The following is a 23,899-nucleotide window of genomic DNA, read 5'->3' as shown; positions in this document are numbered from 1 at the left end:
TAAAAATCTTCAATGTTTACTCAAGTTTGGGCTTAAAGAAGATAATGTCACAGTTTTTCAATGACCATGAAATTCAGAGTCCGGGTATTTAGTTAATCAATTGTGGCCCTGAAAAAATTTGAAGGAAAAAAAACTACGAATTTTTAAGAAAATGCTTTTTTCGTGAGAAGGACTCTTAAACGCTGACAAACGTCAACAAATAGCGAAAACTATAATATCTATATGTTTGCTTTGCTCGAAATCGCGCGCATTTACAAGGCCCTAAAGCGTTTTGCTGACTTGCAAGGACCCATCTGTTATAACGATGCCCAAAACAAAGAGATAAATCTCATAGTTTATTAGATATAATCCGTGTAAAGTTTGCTTATCATTTTCGCATAAATTATGACCTAAATTTGGAAACCGCTGAATTTCTCGAATTGGGTCTTTGCGATTTTGGTGAAACTCTGTTCAGCGCAAGGCACTAATGCGCACTATGTGTAGCCGAGAGATTTTCACGAAAAAATGCCGGCAACAGCAGATTTTCGACTCAGACCTCAAAGGGGCGTGGCATTATAACCACGTGACATTTACTCCGATCGCCAAAATTTTTATGTTATATTGTAGATTGATCTATATGTTATGCATTCTATGTGTTAGACTTACGATAAAAGTAAAGGTGGGGATACCAGAGAGCTTCAAAGTAGGATGGTACCCCCCCAAAAAAACTGGGTCGAGTCACCTTAAGAAGACTATAAATATTGGTTAATTTAAAGTAGAACTGCCCTAAAAACTATTTATCTGTTCGGACGTCTTAGGGGAACTTTGGTCACCTCGAAAGTTTCAGGTGGCTTTTTCGTCTCATCCGAAATTGTTAGGTACCCTGATGAGTCCGGTCGAAAGTTCGAGAACATAACCGTACTTCTTGATTGTCGTCATTTTATACAAAAGGCTTCAACCTTGACGTTTTGCTTCTGTACAGAGCGATTCTCGTATTCATTAATGTAAAGCAATACCCAATTTCGCACAAAAGAGAAAGACTTCTTCTAAGACCACCCTGCGAGCAGAGCCTCCTCCTTTTGTCTTTTTGAGTGAGGAGGAGAAAAGGAGGCTCTTCCTGAATCACGTCAAACCTTTGAAGTCACCGCAGCTCAAACTTCTGGACTAATCAATCTTTTTTCAAACAGGTTTATTCGACTGCGAGTACCCGCTATTTGTCAAACCGATGGTCACAACCGAGCCCACTAATTAATCTAGTTCTCTCTCGTCAAACCGGTTTTTTCAAGTGCGAGCATCCGTTTATTGATAAACCGATCGTCTGGCTAACCAAGCACACTGAAGCAACATGCCGCGCATGTTCAACAAAGATCTTACTCCATTCATGAGGAGTCTTTCTCCAGGACGCCAAAATTAAGCAAGCGAGAGAAAGGCTCTGCAGGATGAGCTAAGACAAGCTAACATTGCAGACACAGTTTATTGAGGATAATAGGGCAATATCTTAAAACCTAAACTGAATGAAATTTGAGGAAAAGAAGTGGAAATATATAAAGAAAAACTGAAAACTTGCCAGGCTGTCGCTTAAGCTCCCTCAAATCCTGATCTGCCTGGAAACAATAGGCATAAAAGGTAGAAAATTATAATTATTGAATAGCATACAGACCGTGACCTTGATTGCGAATCAGGGTCAGAAAGACACGAGGAACTAATAGGTTTTACAGACTGGGTAGTGCTTCTTATTGGATGGAAATTTTCTTCAACCGATCAGAAGCACTACCCAGGTCTAGGTAGAAGCACCTCATCAGTATGGAACTTCTACACTCGTTTCTCAGACTTCATTTCGCCGGGGAACCAATGGTTGCGTCGCGAAATGTCGTCTGTTTTCTCACGCTACCCACTGAAAATGTTAATGTTTTCATTATTAATTAAGAGGAAAGTCTTGATTGTCTTTCAAATGGCATGATTTTAATTTCAATACTTGTAACAATTTGAGTAAACTTTTTCATTGCTTGGAGAGGCTTAAATTCTACAAGAAGCAACTTACAAGTACAGTGTATCTTGAGCAATCTGCTCGTTCACTCTTAAGTTGCAATGCAAAGGGTTGGTTATTTAAACGAAATCTAACTTAGGCCACGGTTTAAGAAATCTTGGAATCTCCAGATAAATACTTTTCTAGTCTACACTATATGCTTTCACGAAATTGTTCACGTAGACGGTGTTTAGCCTGATAATAGCGTTGGGCAAACTGAAAATGACTTAGAACGAGGTACTGGTGGATTTGTTATATTTAATTAAACATTGGCTAAACTCCGTTAAATAACTGACACAGAGTTTTTCAACTGGTAAGAGATTTGAACAGTTGAAATGCTCAAGCTTAAAGTGATAAGTTATACTTACCGCGCTGGGCATTTTGTGGGAGGGCAACTTTAAGTGAAATTTACACAACAAACGCGTTCTGTCAATGTGTTTGAAGGTGTTTCGAAATTCCACTTGTGCTAGGTCTTCGCCATCAACGAAACGAACTCGCAATTCAGTATTAAACGGAATATCGCTTTCTAATAACCTGTTTAAATGTAAGAGAGAAACATGCATGATACTAGTGCCGCGTAACTTTGTAACCTTGAAACCAGAACTGTCCAGTCACCGGAGAGAATTCAACTATAAATGATGACTGTTCAGATCGGTCTGTTCTTTAAAAGTACCCACAGTGATGAAAGTTCCGCCATTTTGTACTGCTTCTTCCAAAACGACTCAAACTCTCATCACTACGCTGAACTATTGACGTCATTTTCTGGATATCGTAAACATCTTCCAAATTTGGTCAACGCTAGCTGGTTGTCAAGAATTAGCCGTGGGATTTGAGCCAAGCAGAAACGGGGAAATATTTTCAATAAATAATAAATGAGCTTACCTGAGATGAATGTTATTTACGTCCTCCTCATTAAATGGGCGTATTCTTCCTGACAAAAACACAAATGCTTTGTCGCCGTCCTTTCCAGGCATCATATCTTTCATCGAAATGCCATCAGCAAACTTTACGTCTCTTTTTTCAAGATCTTGTGTTACCTCTTGTTTAAGGTGAGCAGAGCAACAAATAAGGGACAAAATGTTTGGAATATCTGGACGAAAGTGAGCGACGAAACTTGCTGCTCGGGGCTGCGTTCTAGTGAAGCGGGTAAGGTAACTTAAGATCCACAGCCAATAAGCCCTGGACTTTTCTTCAAGCCGCTTAAAAAGATACGAATATCTAGAACGAAATAATCGAAAAAATTAATGTCAACCAGGGTGGATGGATTTGTTAGGAGCCTTGAAATGGTAAAGGTCGAATCTTGGATGATTCTAAGTAAATCGCCGAGCGGAAGAAAAAGTTTCCAGTAGATTGAAAAGGAAAAACGCCAGTTTCTTACTTTTTGCGTTGATATTTTTGCTACCCACCTGAAAGACAGGCAGCATGGTAGCTAATATCGCCTTGCATGGGTATTGTTTTTATAAGTTGACCCAGGGATGCTTTGAAAGAAGTACCGGCATTTTTGTTAATTACTTGGACGCATTTCAAGAACCTGAGGGATGCAATGAAGTGGTCATCTAACTTCGTTGAATAGGGGCTTGAGTAGAAAGAAAGAAAGAACAGGTATTGCTTACTAAACAATAATCATGGTCTGGAAGGGTGTATTCGGGATCCGCGATTTGACCGAAATACATTTAACTTAAGATATGGCGAACAGTAAAATGATCCCAGCTCTTGAATCAGACAGTCATAGTTTGGTCAGTCCTCTATTCTTGCGGTCACAGACAACGACTCCAGTCGTTCAAAGGCCCAAAGAAAAGTGAGCAGGAAAAAGAAGGAAGGGAGTCACGGCTGGGAAAGAGAGAGGGAAGAAACCCTCCCCTCTCCCTCTTCGTTTCTAGCAGTGGGGGAAGAAGGTAAAAAACGGGGTCAAATAGGAAAAATATTGGCGAGCGAAGGGAGCCGAGCGGTGGCCTGGGGAAGGAGAAAAAACGCCACCCTTTCCCTTCCCTAGAACGGCCTCTCCGCTCGCTTCGCTCGCCGATTTTTTTCTTTTTCCCCCAATGCGGAGCTTGGTCCCAGGTTACTTGGTTCCTTCCGCTCCTGTTTTCCCTCCGCTTCGTCATACTAAGGTATAATTCAAAATATCAATCGAAAGGGCAAATCTACATATTGATTCAAGAGCTGGGATCATTTTACTGTTCGCCATATCTTAAGTTAATAGCAAAAACAAAAAACGGGATTCGGGAAAGCGATGAAAAAAGCGCGGGATGCCAGATTTTCGTGGAAAAGGAGAGCGAACGAGGGATCAGCACCCCTCCCCACCCCTCCCCTCCAGACCATTACTGATGCAAACAAAGTTTAATTGAGCGTTCGCCCATTCAACATTGAGGCCATCACACACCTGAACAAAAGGAATGTCTGACTATGTTGAGCAACAACACTACCGTTCAACATGTTGTTCAAACGGCTCCGAAAATGTTGTTTTCAGTAACGTTGAATGAAGTTTAATCAACATTTTGGATTAAAAAGGGTTCAACTGTCCATCTCTCGGGTAAATACAAAAGATACTAATGATTTTTCTAAGCTTCCTTACCGAGAAAATCGTTGGACTTGGATCCTAACAAACTTTGAATCAAACTGTGTCGGTTCTACCAGATCAGTCAGTTCAGTCCATTCCTTTTCTTCCTCCTCGCAATTCAGGAACAACACTCTCACATGGCATTTAGTGGGATCTGGTTTAAAGTCTTGCCGGTCTCGAAGAGAAACTGGCAGCTGAATGGTTACAGGCCTAAAGAAGTGGACAACCTCAGAGCATTTAATTCGCAGAATAGGTCCAAGAAATACACCTTCCTCTTCAAATTCTTCATTTGGAACTTCTTGCACCTGTATCATTTAAAAGAGTAATCATCAGCAGTTAATTCCATGTATTCTTTAGGCTTTAAAATTGACGTGGATTCCCCACAAGTTAAATAAAACGTTAACGTAATTTAAGTAACAAAAAGACCTCTACAAATATTCAGTAAACGATTTTTCAGTCAAGCCCTCTAGACTAGTCATTATTAGATCGTCATTTTTTTAAAAAACCGTATCACTTTAATAATACTTTCTTTATAAATGGACCTTTTGACCTTTTGGATCACACCAACCTTTAACTCCAGGGTAAACAGTGACTCGGGTGCAACAGCATTCTTGGGGATTGTAACCGTCACGCCTGGATAATCAGGATGAATGAATAAGCCGCCAGTAGATGTGATGGTGTAAGGCGGAGAAGATTTGAGACGGCAAACCACTGCATATGTTGAGCACTCATTTATGTCAGCTTGAGCAACGGGGAAGAAAAGGTCTGGTATATCCTTGTGAGAAGGGCGCTCATCTTCGATATCTGCTACCGACAAAAAATACAAGTAAAATGTAAGTATCATAATAATTATGCTCTTTTTTTTACTTCCTTTGCCATCTAAAAAAGACTGACGTTATAGAAATCAAGACTGGAAACAAGATTCAGATCGAGAGCGCAATCGCAACTGCAACACTTGATATGAACACTATCTCAAAAAAACAAAACAAGACAAACCCTTCAGCAATACGGATGACGTACACCGTTACCGCTTAGGGAAGCAGAGTCTGCCAAACGGTTCTCTATAGTTGCCATAAGTCTACTACATCACCTTGGCGACAGCATAAGTCCTTGGTTCCACTCACGTCTTCCCATTCATTGGTCTCCTTGTTGATCTGCCGTTTTATCACCACTTCGTAGCCCCGTAGTTCCGGTGCGCTGTGAGAAAGCGACAAAGTCACCATGGTATTGAATTGCAGGCGTTGGCCATCGTGGGAAGATAGTTCAATAACATTGCTGACAATGGCCTCGTGTTCCTGCAGCGGGGGTGAGCAGACACTGGATTTCCATCTGTAGACCACTATTGACGTAGGCTCAGACACAGCATTTGGATGGAATATAAGATGGACAGCCCCTAGTTTGAGGGCCCAGCGGGTACCTTCACTGGTCACTATTTCTCTGCAATGAGCCAAAATTTTAATAGTCGGTTGTTATCAAAACATAGCTAAAAGTAAAAAGTAAGTAAAATAAGTAAAATCTACAATCAATGAAGAACAAAATTTTTAAAGCTTATTTTTTTTGGGGGGGGGGGGGGGAGGGGATAGATGACAGAGACTGGACAATAATGGTTTTGTTCCATGCAGTACAGGGGTCAATGTTAGTCTTCTTCTTTCTGACGAGTTCAAGACAAAAAAATCGTCGTACTAGAATATAAATATAATATAATGTTAACTATATTATTTAACATCAACTCTTAGCTACTTTTATCCTCCAAAATTAGATTACCCTACCCTTAGCCTTCAGCAAAGAAACTAAACAAAGTCTGTCGTTGTCGGATTTCAAACAATATTCTATTGATAAAACAGAACCTTTAATAAATTTTGACTGCGACGTTCAGCCGGATGCTCGTCTACGATGTATAATTATGCTTACTTTTACCGTGAGCGAAACACTTTACAAAGGGGGTCTTTGATGTGACTAGTAGGGTCATCTTTTTTAAAAAAAAAAAAGAAAAAAAGCATACTGAAAAGAACGGAATTTGAACTCCTAACAAGTTTCGCACATGGAGAAATTCAAAACGCCGGGTAAAATATAGACTTTTTGAACTTTACGCAAAACGTATGTTGTAGATGTAGAGTGCACACGGTGCACTCAACCCGTGCAAACAATAAAAGACATTAAAAACATTTGGCCCCGTCCAAACGTATCCAAGCCTGCGAGAGCAGACGCCTTTTACAGCTCTTTGAAAAAGCATCTTTTTTCGTGGAATTAGTCTTCCGTCTACAGATATAATTCGTATCAGAAATAAAAAAACTCACTAAAACGCAACGTTTTGAAAAACGCTCCCCAGAGACGAAAGGTCGATTTCCCCGATCACTGTTCTGGGGTGGAAGGATGAAAAAGGAAAACTATCGAAACTAATCTCGAGCAAAACAAGAATGTTTCAATGCCACTTTCTTTTTTCAACAAGTGTAGAATATCTAAGGTTCCACGGTGCTTACCTTGTAATGACACTTCTGCTTTCACCGATATAAGTACTGTCTTTAACTTCAGTTTCACCAGGCTCTACGACAACCTCTTCATTTGCGAGTTTCACAGGTAACACAGTCTCGGCCACTTCTTCCTTTTCGCCAGCACTCAAAAGCATTCCAGTTTCAGCTGTTTGTTCGATCGAAGGCGTACTCTTTCCTCCTTGGGAAGATAAGATGCGAAAATAAAATAAATTAGCATAAAACTAAAGTACTGTATGTCTACCTGTACAGTTTTAAAAGCGGAATTTATTAGCAAAGTATTTCACCAGTTGACGACACTATGGCTAAAGACTTGATTGTAAGCTCTCGTACTCAGTGAACTGAACACCTCAGTTGCCGATGAATGTCAGTTGAATCCTGATGTTACGAAATGGACGTCCAGGAGCGAGAGGGACGTGACAACTTTGCCATATTAAACGACTGGCTTTTCCTTTTAATATTTCCTTCTATTTAATGTAACACACGCCACTTTGGAGGTTTGAATTTCGGATACTGAGGATAAAGAAGACACAGACAAAAATAGGAACTTTGAAAATTTCGCACTCAAGATCAAAGCTTCACCTGGACATCCCATCTGGGAGCTTCACAAAGACCAACTTGAGGAAAATAGGAGCTATTACTGACAAGGTTTGGTGACTGAGTAGAGCATACAAGTGTAGCCCAGGTCGAGGTTTCAGGGGGTTTGCTTTTGTTTGTATCTGTATCTTGCTACGGCTTTTATCATTAAATTTGTACATGATCTTGTGATCACAATTCTGTGTTTTCGCCCATTCAGCAAGCACGATATATCAGATGTATTGATGTCAGCATTAGCGAGTTTCAAAAAACATGCCTTTGTAAATTTTCAGCTCGCGTGATGTTTCTTAATGTTTCTTCTACCACTTTAAGGAGATGGAAACTGAAGTCACCTCGAAATGACTGGAACTTAAAAAAGAGTATAATCCATTTATCTCGAAACATAATACACATAACTTATACGACCTTTATTTTCCTAAAGGTGTTTTGAATAGGAACGAACACAGTAAATGTAAGCGGCAAAAACAGTCTTCATATGAATGAACCATAGGATTTTAATTAATATAAAGGTCAATTATTGTGCATTGAGATGTATCGCTTGAAGAGAAAGAGTTCGCTTGCAGAGAAAGAGTTCGCTTGCAGATGTGATCAGAAGGCAGTAAACAAGGGCATAGTGCGTTACGTTCAGTCTTTTTAATATCCAAGGACTGTGAATAGCGTTTACATATTGTTTAGCTGGCACAAAAACTTCGGACGAGTTATGAAGCGGCATAGTTATCTGCCGTGAAGAAAAGCTAGTCACGGGTGAGACAAACAGCGAACTCGAGCGAATTTTTAACTCATATCGGTATCAGGTAAAAAATATGTTAGCGATCGTTTTATCTATTTACATTGTTTTTAAACAATTTAAAAAGTGCGTGCTGATGAAAGCAACATGCGAGGGAGGATTTTAAGGCCGATACATTCGAGGGGTTTTGCTCCCGGAACATGCTCCAGTCTCATTTTGTACTGCCAGTATACACGAGGGGTTATACTGCGGGAGCTAGCTCCTTGTTATGGTACACACGTGGGAGCAAACGAAAGAAACTTCGTGTGGGATAGCTGATATTCACCAGATGAGGGTTTGGGAACTAGTATAAAATTAAACAAGGCGACTTCCTTGCCATCCAGATCAAAACAGAAAAAGTTGATTCTTTTGATGATGATGATTCTTGAAGATGTCTCATCAGTTAGTAAAAATGCCAGGGAAACTTGGGCTCGCTTGTAGCTTCTGAGAAGACAGGAGAAAGGGGCTTTTTATACTATTTTTCGAGAACTGTCCGTGGAATATTCAGACGGATTTGGTGAATACATGAGAATGCCATACGCAAACTTCGAGATCATCAACTTCTACACTTTAGGTCGACGCCATGTTGAATTTTGAGCACGAGTCAAGGGTTCCAAAGGAATTGTGGTTGAAAATATTGGCTAATTTGATTGATTAATGTTTTACATTTGCCGTGTTAATCCGCGCGCAACAAAAAGTGTCAGTACACACGAGGGAGCGTTTTCAAGTTCGCTCAATTTGCCCCGGGAGCTTGCTCCCAAATATTTAACCGGTTAAATATCGTGGAGCATTTTGCGGGGTGGAAATTCTGCTCGCGAGGATGTAGTATACCAATCAAATCAATGGGCAGTTGGCTGTCTGTTTTAGTAAACTTCTGGTTTTCATACAATACAATATTTCTGTCTAATGTAAATCAGCCCAGTGGCGAGTAGCTGACCCTGTCGCATTTTATACTCTTAGAGTATAAAAATTTTTGGAATTTCCGGTTACATAAATTAGTCTCTTTATACTGTCACGCTATGTTTTGGGACACTGAGGGATGGGGGGGGGGGGGGGGGGGGTGGAGGAGGGCGTGAAAATAATGAAAATTGTTTCCTGCTTGAAATTAATGGCTAACTTGTTTGATCATAATGGTGGAAATTAAAAGTTATTATACAGCCCTCACTTAAAAATGGTACTCATTTTTTTGGGTACGAAGGTCTTTCATAAGGGTACAATGTTCTGAATGAGTTTATGTTTCAGTCTCACAAGAGATTCTGTTTCACGCAATGGTCGGCGACAAGGTTTTATGGTAGCCTGAAAGTGTATAGCCGCCCCCTCCCCTCAGGAAAAATAGCCCCTTGGCAGCCCAGTTAAAAACCGCCTTTCGGCGATTCTTGTTAAAAGCTGAATTTGACATCAATGGATCAAATAGCCTGCTTGCCGGCAGACGTGTCCTATTTCCTTTGTTGCACGCGAAAAATTAAGGCAGCGTTCACAGACACGGTGCCTGAGTACGGTACTCACTGGGCACTAATGTGAACACACCCTTTTTTCAAGCGTACTCACGCTAGAATTTGGGCAAAGTGCCGGTGCCCGAGTACAAGGACTCGACCTTGTACCGGGGCACTTATTTGGGCATCGGGCCCGTGCGCACACAGTTTTTGTTAGTTCTGTGGCCATCCACGGCTTTATAGCGGAGCTCTGGCGCGCGAAGCGCGCCTGCGGAGCACCATGGGTAAGTAAATCTACCCATCTCAGAAAATTTGGTAATCACGTAACCGTACACCGCCCGCCCGCCCGCCCGTCCGTCCGCACCACAGGGGAACCAATGTTCAATCTCACACTTTCTAGCTGGTTTGGGAGCACAGGAAGACTGATATTGCAGACATATTGCACATCAATGTTGTGATCAATTGACAGCTGTCAAAACAGGGTATCCGCTGACCAGTATCACCTGACCGTATCGCGGGCTCAGGTGTCGACCCATCGAGGTCGAGTATCTTTTTGAAGTTATCCGCTGACAAGTTACTAGTTTTCAAATGATTGCAGGCTCAAGTTTATTTTTTTTTAATTCATATGAAATATGTTGTGTTTTATATGTGCCGCACAATTAAAATTTTGATTTCAAACTGACCTCGGAAGCTAAAAATTAAGCCAGTTTTTACAGGCAGGGAAGACATGCCAGTTGCTTTTGACTTTTCTCACCAAGATCACGCGTTGGTCACGTTCAACCTCTAATTTTTATACTCTGATTGGTCAAAATTTGACAGGTGAGTTCACGCGGAAAATTTATGCGGCATCTTGAAACTTGTTACTTTGACAGCTGAAGCTGACAGAGTTTTGTGTCAACTTGTGATGTTTTTAACTGTCTTTTTCCACTGAATGTACAAAGTGAAATTCAGCTGCTATCAAGAGTCTTCTGTTATTCATGGCTAGTTTGTTTATTGGGTTTTTGGTTGAGAAATACGTCGCTTTGGCAAAGTCGGAAATCCGATTTCGGATGACATCGTTTTCGTTTTACACATTGCTTGATGTGTTAGACGGTTGAAAAGTCTGAAGCGATTTTTGCCTTACTTGATAGTTTTCAGTGCATCTCGAAAGGTAAGCCTGAGTAATTATTGTATTTGACGTTTGTTTTTTATATCTAATTTAATGAACTCGAACGTAGTTTACGCGGCTATTTGGTTTATGCACGTTTGTAAGATTTGAGACAATGATCTGACCGAGAGTGACCGAGTATCAGGTTTGATTATAAGCTTATGGAACTTTAAAAAGCCTTTAGACATTTTCTCACCACAAATAGAAAGTAATCGTTCCAAAGAATATTTGGTTTTAATTCTGGCTGTAAAAGAAAGGTTTGCGCGATTTTCTTGCCTCGAGTTCACCTTTGAAAAAAGCAAACACCGGGAGGCCGGCTTAAAATGTAAACAAGGATTTTCAGAGACACTTTAATACTTGTCTTCGTGAATGAAAATTGTGGTCTCTGTATATGTTTCACTGAATTATTTTCCTTTTATTGATTGTTAGTAGTCTCTTTTGCAATTTTAATCGCTGTGCCGTTTGTTTTCAGTCGCTCATGAACATCGCTTGCAGGAGTAGTCAAAATGCCGCGCGTATCAAACGCTTTTGAAGATTCCAGATCGTTATAAAATCATTAAATAAAAAATAAACACAATAAATTCTTTATTGTGTTGAAGCGTATAACTATATTAATCTTTATTTAAACAGTAGACTTGTCAAAAGTGAGAACCGGCTAGCCGTATAGGTGATTTTGGAAATTTTTTTGACGGTTTCGCTAAAAGCCCACGCGTGCTTCGATCGTCCTGAATATTGAATGAGTGCAATTTGTATTGCAAAATTGTGAAACACTGCATTCTGTCCGAGGTCTGTACGATGAAAACGGCGCCTCATGGTAGTGTTTCACCTCAGATGTGATATACAAAAAGTATAAAAGGTTGGTTTACACGTCCCCAGACTTGTTGGCAGGATTTTCTAAAGTAAACTTGTCGAACCCAAAAAATTCGGCCGGATTTGTTTTCCAGGCCTAATCTACTGTGATCAAGAGCCATTATGGCTCTTAAATGTGATCGAAGATGATTGCTATTTTTTGGGTGTGTATATAAAGGCCAGCAACTCGATGTAAGATTAAGTTCACTCTTAGATGGACTGTTTGCAAATTATTTTTCTCTAAAATCAGGTAGCCTTTCCCTCAAAAGTCACATGAATGTGCTCTAAAGTTAACTGATTTGTGGAATACAAGTTTATTGTTTGATTTGAATTATAAATTCGAGTTAATAGGAGCTTCGCTTTTAGCCCTGGCTAAATATATATATTAATCATTGCAAAGCTCATGTTTTTAAAAAATGGCGTCAGACAGGGAGAAATGGAGTAACCATATATATGTACACAGTTGCGTGTCGATTACTTATGGCGTGATCGGAAAACCATTTTGGCCGGTACCTATGCAGTGGTTTCCGGGCAGTGTGAACAGCCCCTGAGAAATGAAACAGAACGTTCGCATATCACGCGCTTCGTTGGCTAACTGAAATCTCATAACCAACGCAAGCGCTATGGAATATTTAACCCTTTTTGAATGAATTCGAGGACAATGTTATCAGTGGAATTATAACAGCCGCAGAGCCTGATCTGCACATGATTCTCAGTCTTATTCAATAATGACTTTTTAGTCATTCAAAATATTTTAAAATTTTTAACAATCTTACCTCCCCGCGGGGAGGAGCGTTGCGAGACGACCCTAATAACGGCTGCGAAGGAGACTAACCTCCCAGTAGGCTTATTCCCTTATCCCTGGACCAAATGCAAGAGACTTTTCATGCGCAGTTTTGCGGTTTCTGTCAAGTCTTTCTAGTGACCCTTCGGCAAAAGACGTGTTACTAGAGACAAACCATTGTACCCAGAGTACCTAGCTATTTATTCACGAGTGAACTAAAAAATGGCGTTCACGGCTATCCGAAGACGAAATAGCTGAATTTCTGACTAAAACTGAACGGAAGAAATTCAAGATTACGCAAAACATATTGCTCATCGGATGTTTTCTATGTTTTGAGGAGTATCTACGAGAAGACATCTGTTAATATCCTGAAACCGTGCCAAGAAATAGACCTAAGTTTAGAAGAAAGTCTGGGAGGAGGAAAAATTTGCTAAGAACTTAGATATATTTTGAATGAATAATATTAACAATTACTGAATTCGGCTTCCATATGATGCGAAGAATAATGCAGATCTCGGAGGAGGTTATCCACCTAAAATACTCCTCGATCTGCATAATATTTTCAAATAATACTCAACATCATTCAATAATTGCTAAATAGTCAATTCGATGCAGTTTTTTTGCTGGAAAACATATTAGATCTTGCTAAGTTATCCGGGGACAGTTTTTTCGGCAGCACTAAAACACGGAATCCGGAATTCGGAAACGGAAACGGAAACGGAAACGGAAACGGAACACGGAATCCGTGAAAGAAGGTTCCAAGCGATTGATTTGAAAAAAAAAAAGTTAGCAATGACAAAAAAATAAATAAACAGATAAAAAAAAAAAGACGTAAATGAATAAATTAGGTGAGTAGAGGAGACTGCTAATACTGCTGTATCACGGGAGTCGATTCCGGTGAAAAGACTCTTGATACCACTTCCGGCAATGGATGCAATTCTCATGGGACAGCAAAGCGAGGACAAAAACATCACTGACAAAAGCTAGTTCCTTAAGAAAAAAGGTAAGTTATATGGAGACAGACTTTGTTTAAATCGACAGAGGCGTCGTTTATATAACTGAAAGGCGTCGCCGTCAAGTTTTTCTCAGTGTCTTTTCTGGGTTGTCTTCAACAGTGTTCAGTTTTATTTATCAAGGCAACTTACTCAAAAGAACCATGGCATTGTGGAGTCCAAAGAGAAGAGAGAATTGTGCATGCATTTGCTTCATTCCGCAACTGATTACATCAAAATAATGCCCCATGTTTAATAAGCCTCTTCAACAAAAATACGGACGTCAACGTAAACTCAATTACCGGTTCACCAGTACAGTAAAAACCCACGAGTCGGAACCTCTATTTTCTGGAGTTAGCCTAAACAGGTTCTTATTTAAATGGTAGTTAACACAATTTTAGGCTATTTAGGTTCTTAAATAGGTTCTTATTTCGGTAAAAAAAAAAAAAATCACAAACAAACAAACAAGCAAAACAAGATGGTAATCAGTCTATTTTTCAGTCATCCCCTCCCCGCCTCCACCACCAGCACTACCACCCTCAAGAACAGTAACGTATACATTTTAGATATTTTGCCTAGCTGCCTAGCCTTAACTGTAACAAAAACTTTGAGGCTGACAGAGAAACTGCTTCCAAGATCAAAAGAGGGATCCTTTTTATATTGTTCACTTCCCACTGTACCTCAGACTGCATAATGTGCTGATTTACATGTATTGCTGTGTTTTATTGATGTATAGTATTTCAAAATGCGATACAACAATATTACATGTAACCTCTTGCACTTTATTTTTCTATTATGTCAATAAATTAGCACTTTTAATTGCACAGCAATGCCAAGCTCCTATTTCTCCAAACAGGATTCTTGCACAGCTTTGCAGCTGCATTTCACTTATATGATTTCAAAAAATAAGAACCTGTCTTTCATTTTCTAGGTTAAACAGGTTCTTGTTTATACGGGTTAATTGAAATGGCAAATTTTAGGCTAACAGGTTCTTAATTTTCAGGTTCTTACTCGCGGGTTTTTACTGTATTCCATCAGTATTCACCTTGGCGAAAAAGTTGAACTTATTGCCAAAACACCGGAACTGTGGTCACATCAAGGGTCGGTCATGCGTTGAGTATTCAGTTTGGGGACAATCACGAGGTGTGGTCTAAGGCTAATTACTACTATTCTTGACATTTAGCTACAGAGGTAATATTTAACTGTATTATTCAACCCATAAACTCGTGAATAAAAATTACTCGTAAATTTACTTTCATCGGCCTTGCAGTGCAATAACCACACTACGGCAAATCTTATTAAGACACAATAACAAGAATATATTTAAGGGAACTGCCAAGAAAACTAAAACAAATTCTCTTTGGATTGTACTAAATTATGCAATGTGAAATTGTTTAATTTTCTATCATTGATATTTGATTCCGTATTCCGTTTCCGTTTCCGTTTCCGCTTCCGCTTCCGCTTCCGTGATTCCGTTTCCGTCAGTCCGGATGCCGGATTCCATGTTTTAGTGCTGCCGATAACTGACTGTAAAACTTAAAAAAATACAAATTATTAATGGGCTCTCACTTGATATCGCCCCAATGACATCCAAAGAAAGTTAACGGCAAAAAATAATTCAAAAAAACACTATATTTCCTCAAGAAAACATTTTAAGTAATGTTTCACACAAGAACTAGGCCAAAACCAGCGGGAGTAGCGCAAAATACACCGTTGAAATAAAAGGTGATAACTTTTTAATTAAATGAGAATCGGTCCTTATGATTGGCTATCCACGTTGAGCGCGCGAAATTTAAATTTTCTTTCACTCCAGAAAGTTAAACACGCTTATTTTCGAAATTTTCTGAAGTGCCTTTCTGTTAAGTAAGCCAAAACCTATAAGCTTGCCGAGTTGCATTAAAATATGAAATGGGGAAGTATCATTTCTGACACATTTTTGCTGCAAGATGGGGCGCGTAAAGAAACATGACACTCAAAACATGGCTATATGCATGGTTATTGTTTTTTTTAACAACGTATCGCATTTCGCCGTAATAGAAGCAAACAGACTTCTAAAAACATTGTTTAGTTCTTCTGGTATACCTTAGGCAGTCTACAACAAAATTCCAATCACCAATCACAAAAACGGAAACGGAAACGAAAACCAAGCAAAACGAAAATAAAAAAAAGCTATTCATCGCGTTCGCGGCATCGTAGCCATCCTCTGTTTCTATCTCCAATGTTCCGTTAGAAACTGAGTCAAATATTTTCGTTGGGAAAAGCAATTCCTCCATAAGTTACAATGATTTGAAGATTTTTGCAAGAGCAAAGACATGCAACCGCAAGAACTGTAAATTGTGGGTTTCCGGAGATATCCACGTGTCTTAGCTGGTTCAAAGCTTGCCTGATTTGGAAGATGCAACTTTGGTCCAAACCAGGACAGTTAGAAATGTTCAGACTATCCAAAGTCGCAGCAACCCGTATTATTTGCTGCAAATGACGATTTGAGATCGCTGTGGAAGACAAATTTAGGTTGATCAAAGCAGTAAACATCCTCAGTGGGACGAAACGATACAAACTCCCTCGTCGCGAAAGATCCAGTTGCTCCCACTCTAAATCCATCTGAAAGGACTCTCTGATTCTGAAGATCATTTCCCACCACTCCTAACACACGCCAGCAGCACTCACTAAGTCCTTTTCGTCCAGAAAAAAAGACATAAATCCAAAGCTTCGATGAAACTTTCATTCTGGTCTTGTCACCGGGTAAAAAGTTTAGGGATGCCCTATCAGTCCAGTAGTATTCACAACTCAATTCACACTGTCGTTTCTAATTCAGCCAAATTTTATCCCGACGTTGTTTTCCGAAAGTACACAATTTCAACCTTATTTCTCTGAGATCTCGAAGTAGCAACTGGGATGGATATATCTGACAAACCACTTTCACTGCGGGCTTGTCCATTCAAATGAAGAGTGAGAAATCAGCTGTTGTCTTTTTACTTTCTGAATGAAAAGGACTTGTTCTCAATTGACCTTTGTTTATTCTAGACAAAGGAGATTCATAACTGGCTATTGTCCTACACAATTTGTCACCTCTATAACTTACATGTGAGAACATTTTATTCTCATATGAGACGCGCTTCGATTTCATTCACGAAGAGCACGCGTACCGGCAAAGACGCCAACAATTACCCGTCAAGATGGAGAGAAAGTAAGTGGCGATTGGTCTTAAAATTTTCAAGCAAAATGTTGAATTTTTCTTTACTTATCACGCTTTTTTGTGCCATTGTAGGAGCTTGAAGAGACCAGCTGAAGAAGGAGAATGCTCTCATGCCGAGTGGAAATACACCAAGGCATCTCATGTAAGCACAAATATTTAGAAGAAAAAATAGATCAATGTGATCAACATTCTACTTTTCTTTTAAAAAAATAAAACTTGTTGGTTTGCTGTTATGTGCTAAAAAGTAACGATTACCCCATGGTAGTTTCAGTAATTTTTGCTGAGATTTATACACTCGACATGATTGCAAGTGGCCGTGGGGAAGTTACCATGGTCAACAGGCTTCTAAAGGAACTGGAGATCGACGAGGAGCCGTTCGCCCGCGTAGAGGAGCATCTAACTCGCCGCAACGTAACACTTCGAGAAATTTTTGACTCAAACGATCTGCGCTACAATCAGATACGTGCAGTAATTGTTGCACTTATGTTCGGTGTTCATCCATAGTGACTGAAAATGAACTACATCCTTTGATCTTATTAGTCACAGCACATCAATTGAACATTGTTCAGTGGACATAGAAGCGAAGCGAACAGTTTGACAATGTTCCCGCGCGCGCGACTAGTTTGAGTAGATTTTGAACAACAAATTTCCTTTCAATACTGATAGGCAAAAGGGATCAGAACCAACCGTTTTCTTTATTAGCGAATATGAAAACATCTATTTCTAATAAAATGTTCAAGTAAAAAAATAATCAAATTTTTGATGCTTGTTCTGTTTTCGGTCGTTTCGATACAAAGTCTTTTCGATGCAAAATGATTCAGACGAGATGTAACTAGTTTCGGGTACTTGACTTGAATGACGAGTAATAATTGCCGGGATTAACAATATTAGAAGTGGTCGAAATTGTTGTGTAGTTTCACGGCTTGAGTTCGTATCGAAATGATTTGTATCGACAGGTTTCTAATGAATCGAAATTTTTTACCCGCAAGGATTAGCTGATTGTACAACACTCGCGTAAGCTTTCGATTGTAAAGCCTACAGAAAATATCTGTAACTCATATGGTTATGATCTCATGAAACTACTTTTTATGAAAGTTTTGTTACCTAACTCAAATAAATGTTTATGTTTACAATACAAAATATATAGTCCATTTTCTTGCCGTGTTTGCAACTCTAGTGGTCAAATATTCTCGTGGGGCGTATGGTACATTGTTCAGTAAAGGACCTTAGATATAGATGCTAAGGTTAAGGAACACTGCCAAGTTGCCTTCATCATGGCATCGAACCATAAATAAGAATTTGCTTGCCATTTCAAAAAGGTGTCGGGTAAAATAATTACATCCTGTCACAACTTCGAACGAAAAAAACATTCCTTCAGAAACGTTTTTTTAAGCCTTTTCAACAAACATTTTCCGTTCCTTTTGTAAATGACAATAAACAGAAGTCATTAGTGGGCGGAGGGGGGGGGGGGGAGGGGGTAGGTTGATGTTAGCAGTCAAACGAATGCCACAGTGAGTGAATTTCATTTGAAACTATCAACAACTAGCTATACAAAGTATGAAGGAAGGTTAGTTTGGCCATTCCTAATTTTGCTCGAGCCTTGTTAAGACCAAAGACAAAAATAAAGGCACTTTTTTTAAATTGAAATATTTCACATCTATGAAAAGCACCATTCTAAAAACTGACTTACCGATGACAATTTCATTGAAAATTATCCCCACACCCACCTGTAATAACCGAACTGGTCCTTCCCTTTTTCTTCATCTCTAGCACATGTATTGCATCCATAGATAAAGGATTACCACTCACATCCAGGCTCCTCAGCTCCTTTAAGTCACCAATCTCAGAAGGCAGTTCTGTAAGTCTGTTACCAGACAAGTACAGCTCCTCAAGCTGGTTCAGTTTCTGTATACTGGTAGGTAAACTAACCAACTGGTTGTCAGTCACATACAGCTTCTTCAGCTTCTTTAAGTCACCAATCTCAGATGGCAGTTCTGTAAGTTTGTTATCAGACAAGCGCAGATCCTCAAGGTGGTGCAGCCTCTGTACACTGGTAGGTAAACTAACCAACTGGTTGATACTCACATTCAGCTTCTTCAGCTCCTTTAAGTCACCAATCTCAGATTGCAGTTCTGTAAGTTTGTTATCAGACAAGTGCAGCTCCTCAAGTTGGTGCAGCCTCTGTACACTGGTAGGTAAACTAACCAACTGGTTATTACTCACATTCAGCTTCCTCAGCTCCTTTAAGTCACCAATCTCAGATGGCAGTTCTGTAAGTCTGTTACCAGACAAGTACAGCTCCTCAAGCTGGTTCAGATTGTGAATACTGGTAGGTAAACTAGCCAACTGGTTGTCAATCACAAACATCCTCTTCAGCTTCTTTAAGTCACCAATCTCAGATGGCAGTTCTGTAAGTTTGTTATCGTTCATGAACAGATCCACAAGCTGGTTCAGATTCTGTATACTGGTAGGTAAACTAACCAACTGGTTGTGGCTCACAAACAGGATGTTCAGCTTCTTTAAGTCAAAAATCCCAGAAGGCAGTTCTGTAAGTCTGTTATAATGCAACAGCAGCATCTCAAGCTGGTTCAGCGTCTGTATACTGGTAGGTAAACTAACCAACTGGTTGTTATTCACATCCAGGCTCCTCAGCTTCTTTAAGTCACCAATCTCAGATAGCAGTTCTGTAAGTTTGTTATCAGACAAGTGCAGCTCCTCAAGTTGGTGCAGCCTCTGTACACTGGTAGGTAAACTAACCAACTGGTTATTACTCACATCCAGCTTCCTCAGCTCCTTTAAGTCACCAATCTCAGATGGCAGTTCTGTAAGTCTGTTACCAGACAAGTACAGCTCCTCAAGCTGGTTCAGATTGTGAATACTGGTAGGTAAACTAGCCAACTGGTTGTCAATCACAAACATCCTCTTCAGCTTCTTTAAGTCACAAATCCCAGAAGGCAGTTCTGTAAGTCTGTTATGATACAACAGCAGCACCTCAAGCTGGTTCAGCTTCTGTATACTGGTAGGTAAACTAACCAACTGGTTATTAGTCACATCCAGCCTCCTCAGCTTCTTGAAGTCACCAATCGCAGAAGGCAGTTCTGTAAGTTTGTTATGATACAACTTCAGCACCTCAAGCTGGTTCAGCTTCTGTATACTGGTAGGTAAACTAACCAACTGGTTGTCACTCACACTCAGCCTCCTCAGCTTCTTTAAGTCACCAATCTCAGAAGGCAGTTCTGTAAGTTTGTTATCAGACAAGTGCAGCTCCTCAAGTTGGTGCAGCCTCTGTACACTGGTAGGTAAACTAATCAACTGGTTGTTACTCACATCCAGCGACAATAGCTCCTTTAAGTCACCAATATCAGAAGGAAGTTCTGTAAATTTGTTACCATACAAGTACAGCTCCTTAAGCTGGTTCAGCTTCTGTACACTGGGAGGTAAACTAACCAACTGGTTATAACTCACATCTAGCCTCCTTAGCTCCTTTAAGTCACCAATCTCAGAAGGAAGTTCTGTAAATTTGTTACCATTCAAATGGAGCGTGATAAGATTCTTCAGCTTGTTAATACTTGTTGGTAATTCAGTCAGGTTATTGTCATCCAGCCAAAGTTCCTCCACTTCAGTCAGTTCAGTGACTGCATCAGGTACCCTGGAGAGTCCTTTTCCACTTAGATTCAAACTTACCACTCCACCTACATCTTGAACACAGGCTTTTAACTTTGCACTGGAATAATCCTCCATGTTTCAAAATATTAAATAAAAGTATCCTTGTCCTTTCTTTGTAATCTAAAATGAAAATAATAAAAATAATAATTAGCAAATAAACGTTATTATTGATCCCCTCTGACAGTGTATCTTAAATAGGTGAACTTTAAAGAACAAAGAGGAAAAGAAATCTTAAGGTTCAGAAAGTGCGTATACATGTAAATTTAACGTCTTTGCAAGACAGCGTTATTTATCATTATTAATTATTTTACTCAAAATATTTTTCCGTTTCTGATTGGCTCGAATCCCCTGGCTAACTCTTCACAACCAGCTGGCATTGACCAAGGGCCTATCTGCACTATGAGCAAAAAAGCTGTCTTAAACAAATTTTTTGTCACCACCAATAATGCTTTACAAATGCGGATTTTGCCCCAGAAGGGACAATCTTCAAAGGCGATACAGACAAAATTTGTCCCGGGTTAATTACTGGACAAAATCACCTAAGAAAATGAAAACATGACTTTTTCTTATCGATCATAATAATATTTGTTGCATTGTAGAGCAAATTATTTTTACCATTAAGTTGACAGATCAGTAGATACGACGCGCTGTAAATAGTTTTCAGTGCGAATCAATTTTTCAACAACAACTTGTCACCATGCAAGTTTCAGTTTCGATGTTTCAAAGTTTGTCTGATTATAGTGTGGAAATTAGGTCCCAAATTTCACAACATTGGTACCTGCAATGATGTCAATTATAGAGCAGAGTGAGACAATCAATTAACATTAAGGACAAGGTTTGGCAAACAGTTTTTGTTAGTGACATATGCTCCAAGCCTGCATGCAGATGTCTGCTATTTCCTTTGTTGCATGCGAAAAGGTGGAAAAGGGAAACTTTTCTGCATGCAAAAAAGGAAATAGGAGATTTGTGCACCCAGTAACATTGAAGCTGGGACAGGAATAATTTAAAACGTGAAAGCTTCCTAGAGCGAATTAACTCTTCTACAGAAATCTTTTGGAGCTTTGAATAAAGAAATTTTGTACTTAATTATTCATTATTATTCATTTCACTTTTTTGGAAATTAGCCACATAGCCTTTAACAGTGTCACTACTGTAATCGGGGCCACTTCAGACAAAGTTGACCAATCAGATTACAGGAAAATAACAATACATTCCAAGGAGATTGGTTGTGGGCCAATCAGCAGCTCATTATGAAAAACAATAAGTTACTCAAAGCACAAAATATAATTTTGATAGCAAAATGTTTCACCAGACAATGTTTTCCTATTCAAAACTTTGCATACAACACCCAGGAGACATTTCTTTGACGTAAAGCTGTTATTTTGTCATCTACCTACAATTTCTTCCCTACTATTGCCGCGCTTTGCAATAACATGCCACGCTGCAAGTCAAAAATACAACTATCGTTTTTGTTAAATTGCCTCCATCACAGTACACTGTAATAGGCCTCTCAGGAAACACATGCTTTCTTCAGCAGGTTCAAAAGGTCACGTCTCTAGGTTGTAATTGGCTGGTTTTGATCCATGTTGTTTATTTCATTTCGTGGTTAAATTTAATATTTAGCAACTAACTTTCTTGAATGTATTGTTATTTTCCTGTAATCCGATTGGTCAGCTTTGTTGACAACCGAGGAGGAGTATCAGTGATTTGCATCAATTTAAAGGTAATTATATGTAGTAAGCATAATAAGTACACGCAAGAGACTATAAAGGGGACAGAGAGGGCATCCCCCATATACACCCTATTCCATAGGTAATTCGTCTCGAGTTATTTTTAACACCACAGATCTCAAGGGGGATTAGACAACAGCCAATCACATAGCGCGAATGTGTTCCGCGTGGATGACCCACGCTGAGAGCCACGCGTCCTTCACGAAATGACGCAGAACAAAATGGGGGAAGACGCGGAGAGCGATTTTGCTATTCCTTTTGTCGACGAAAACGACTACAGCGAGATTTCTGCGAAAGCTGTGTCAGCGAAACCGAAATTAAAAAAGGATCGCCCTTCCTCTCTTGTATAGAGCTAACAGTAGAGCAGGGAAATCCTTAACACACTGAATATTCTCTCCGGATCATTTATAATTTACAGTTTGAAGAGAGCAATTTCTGGTTTGATGTTTATTTTTTTCAGTCTTTATAGCGATTATTCCTACCCACTTACTTTGTCAATTGTAGGCGAACCCTCCTAAAGCTGAATTTCAAGGGACCAAATTCAAGCTCAGAAAGAGAAATAAAATTTCGTCGTTGCTTATTTACGTCCTCCATAAAACGCGAAATTAGGCATTTTCACGTCGTAGTCGTGCAAAAACGGGAAAGAAATGAACAAAAAAGTGTGTTGCACGTGCGAAGTTGTTGTTTTGCTAATTAAACCTATTGTTTTTTTGACGTTCTAGTTGTCGTCCGCGTCGTTGGATCTTAAACTCCCTAAATTGTACAACCGACCGGTTTCAATAGACCGGCGAAATTTCTCATTTTATTAAAACACTGAGGTTACGACAACTTCGAGTTAAACTGATTTCACGGGTTGTCAAAGAGTCCAGCAATTCCTTTTTCCCAAGTGAGCGCCGACTCATTTCGCTTCAATATTCAGGAATGCTCTCGACCTTTTTACGCTTTCATTGCCTCTCGCCCGACATGTTTTGCACGGCGTTTGGTCATGCGAAACCTCTACGAAACATCCACGCCTCGCGCGAGGTAACTTTATCCCAATTCTAAAAATAACTCGAGACGAATTACCTATGGAATAGGGTGTATATGGGGGATACCCTCTCTGTCCCCTTTATAGCGGATCTCCACGCGCGTGCGAAGCGCTCGTGGGGGGAGCCCCATAGCTAAGGAAATCTACCCATCTCAGAAAATTTGGTAATCACGTGACCGACCGACCGACCGTCCGTCCGCACCACAGGTATACCAATGTTTACTCTCACACTTTCTAGCTACTTTTGGGAGCCCAGGAGAAAGCTGATTGAGAAAGCTGATTGCACATCAACGTTGTCATCAACTGACAGCTGTCAAAACAGGGTATCCGCTGACCACTATCACCTGACCGTGTCGCGGGCTCAGGTGTCGACCCATCAAGGTCGAGTATTTTTTGAAGTTATCCGCTGACAATTTAAATAATCGCAGGCTCACGTTTACTTTTGTTTTAAATTCACAACAAATATGTTGTATTTATGTCAGTATCGCCCCGCACTATTACGATTTTGATTTCAAACTGACCTAAGACGCAAAAATTCAGCCAGTTTTTTTAAAATACAGGCGGGGAAGACCTTTTCCTGCCACGGTCACATGTTGGTCACGCTCCACGTCCAATTTTTTTGCTCTGGGCCGGGTTGTTCAAAGCAGGGTTAAGTTAA

At 39.8% G+C, this 23,899-nt stretch overlaps 1 protein-coding gene across 1 annotated transcript; it reads right to left on the bottom strand.

The window, feature by feature from the left end:
* Window positions 1–4,576: 4,576 nt before the first annotated feature.
* On the bottom strand, window positions 4,577–20,559 carry LOC140945450 (uncharacterized). The gene is made up of 6 exons (XM_073394473.1): window positions 19,024–20,559; window positions 18,546–18,921; window positions 7,046–7,235; window positions 5,656–6,002; window positions 5,134–5,369; window positions 4,577–4,870 (listed from the first exon to the last, which is right to left on the bottom strand). Exons 1-6 carry the CDS (start codon window positions 20,557–20,559, stop codon window positions 4,577–4,579), a joined length of 2,979 nt encoding a protein of 992 aa, XP_073250574.1.
* Window positions 20,560–23,899: the final 3,340 nt, after the last annotated feature.

This window comes from Porites lutea, chromosome 8 (genome assembly GCF_958299795.1).
Source record: "Porites lutea chromosome 8, jaPorLute2.1, whole genome shotgun sequence".
NCBI classification, from domain to species: Eukaryota; Metazoa; Cnidaria; class Anthozoa; order Scleractinia; family Poritidae; genus Porites; species Porites lutea.
Note: the sequence above shows the minus strand (reverse complement) of the source record. Positions and strands in the feature narration are given on the sequence as shown.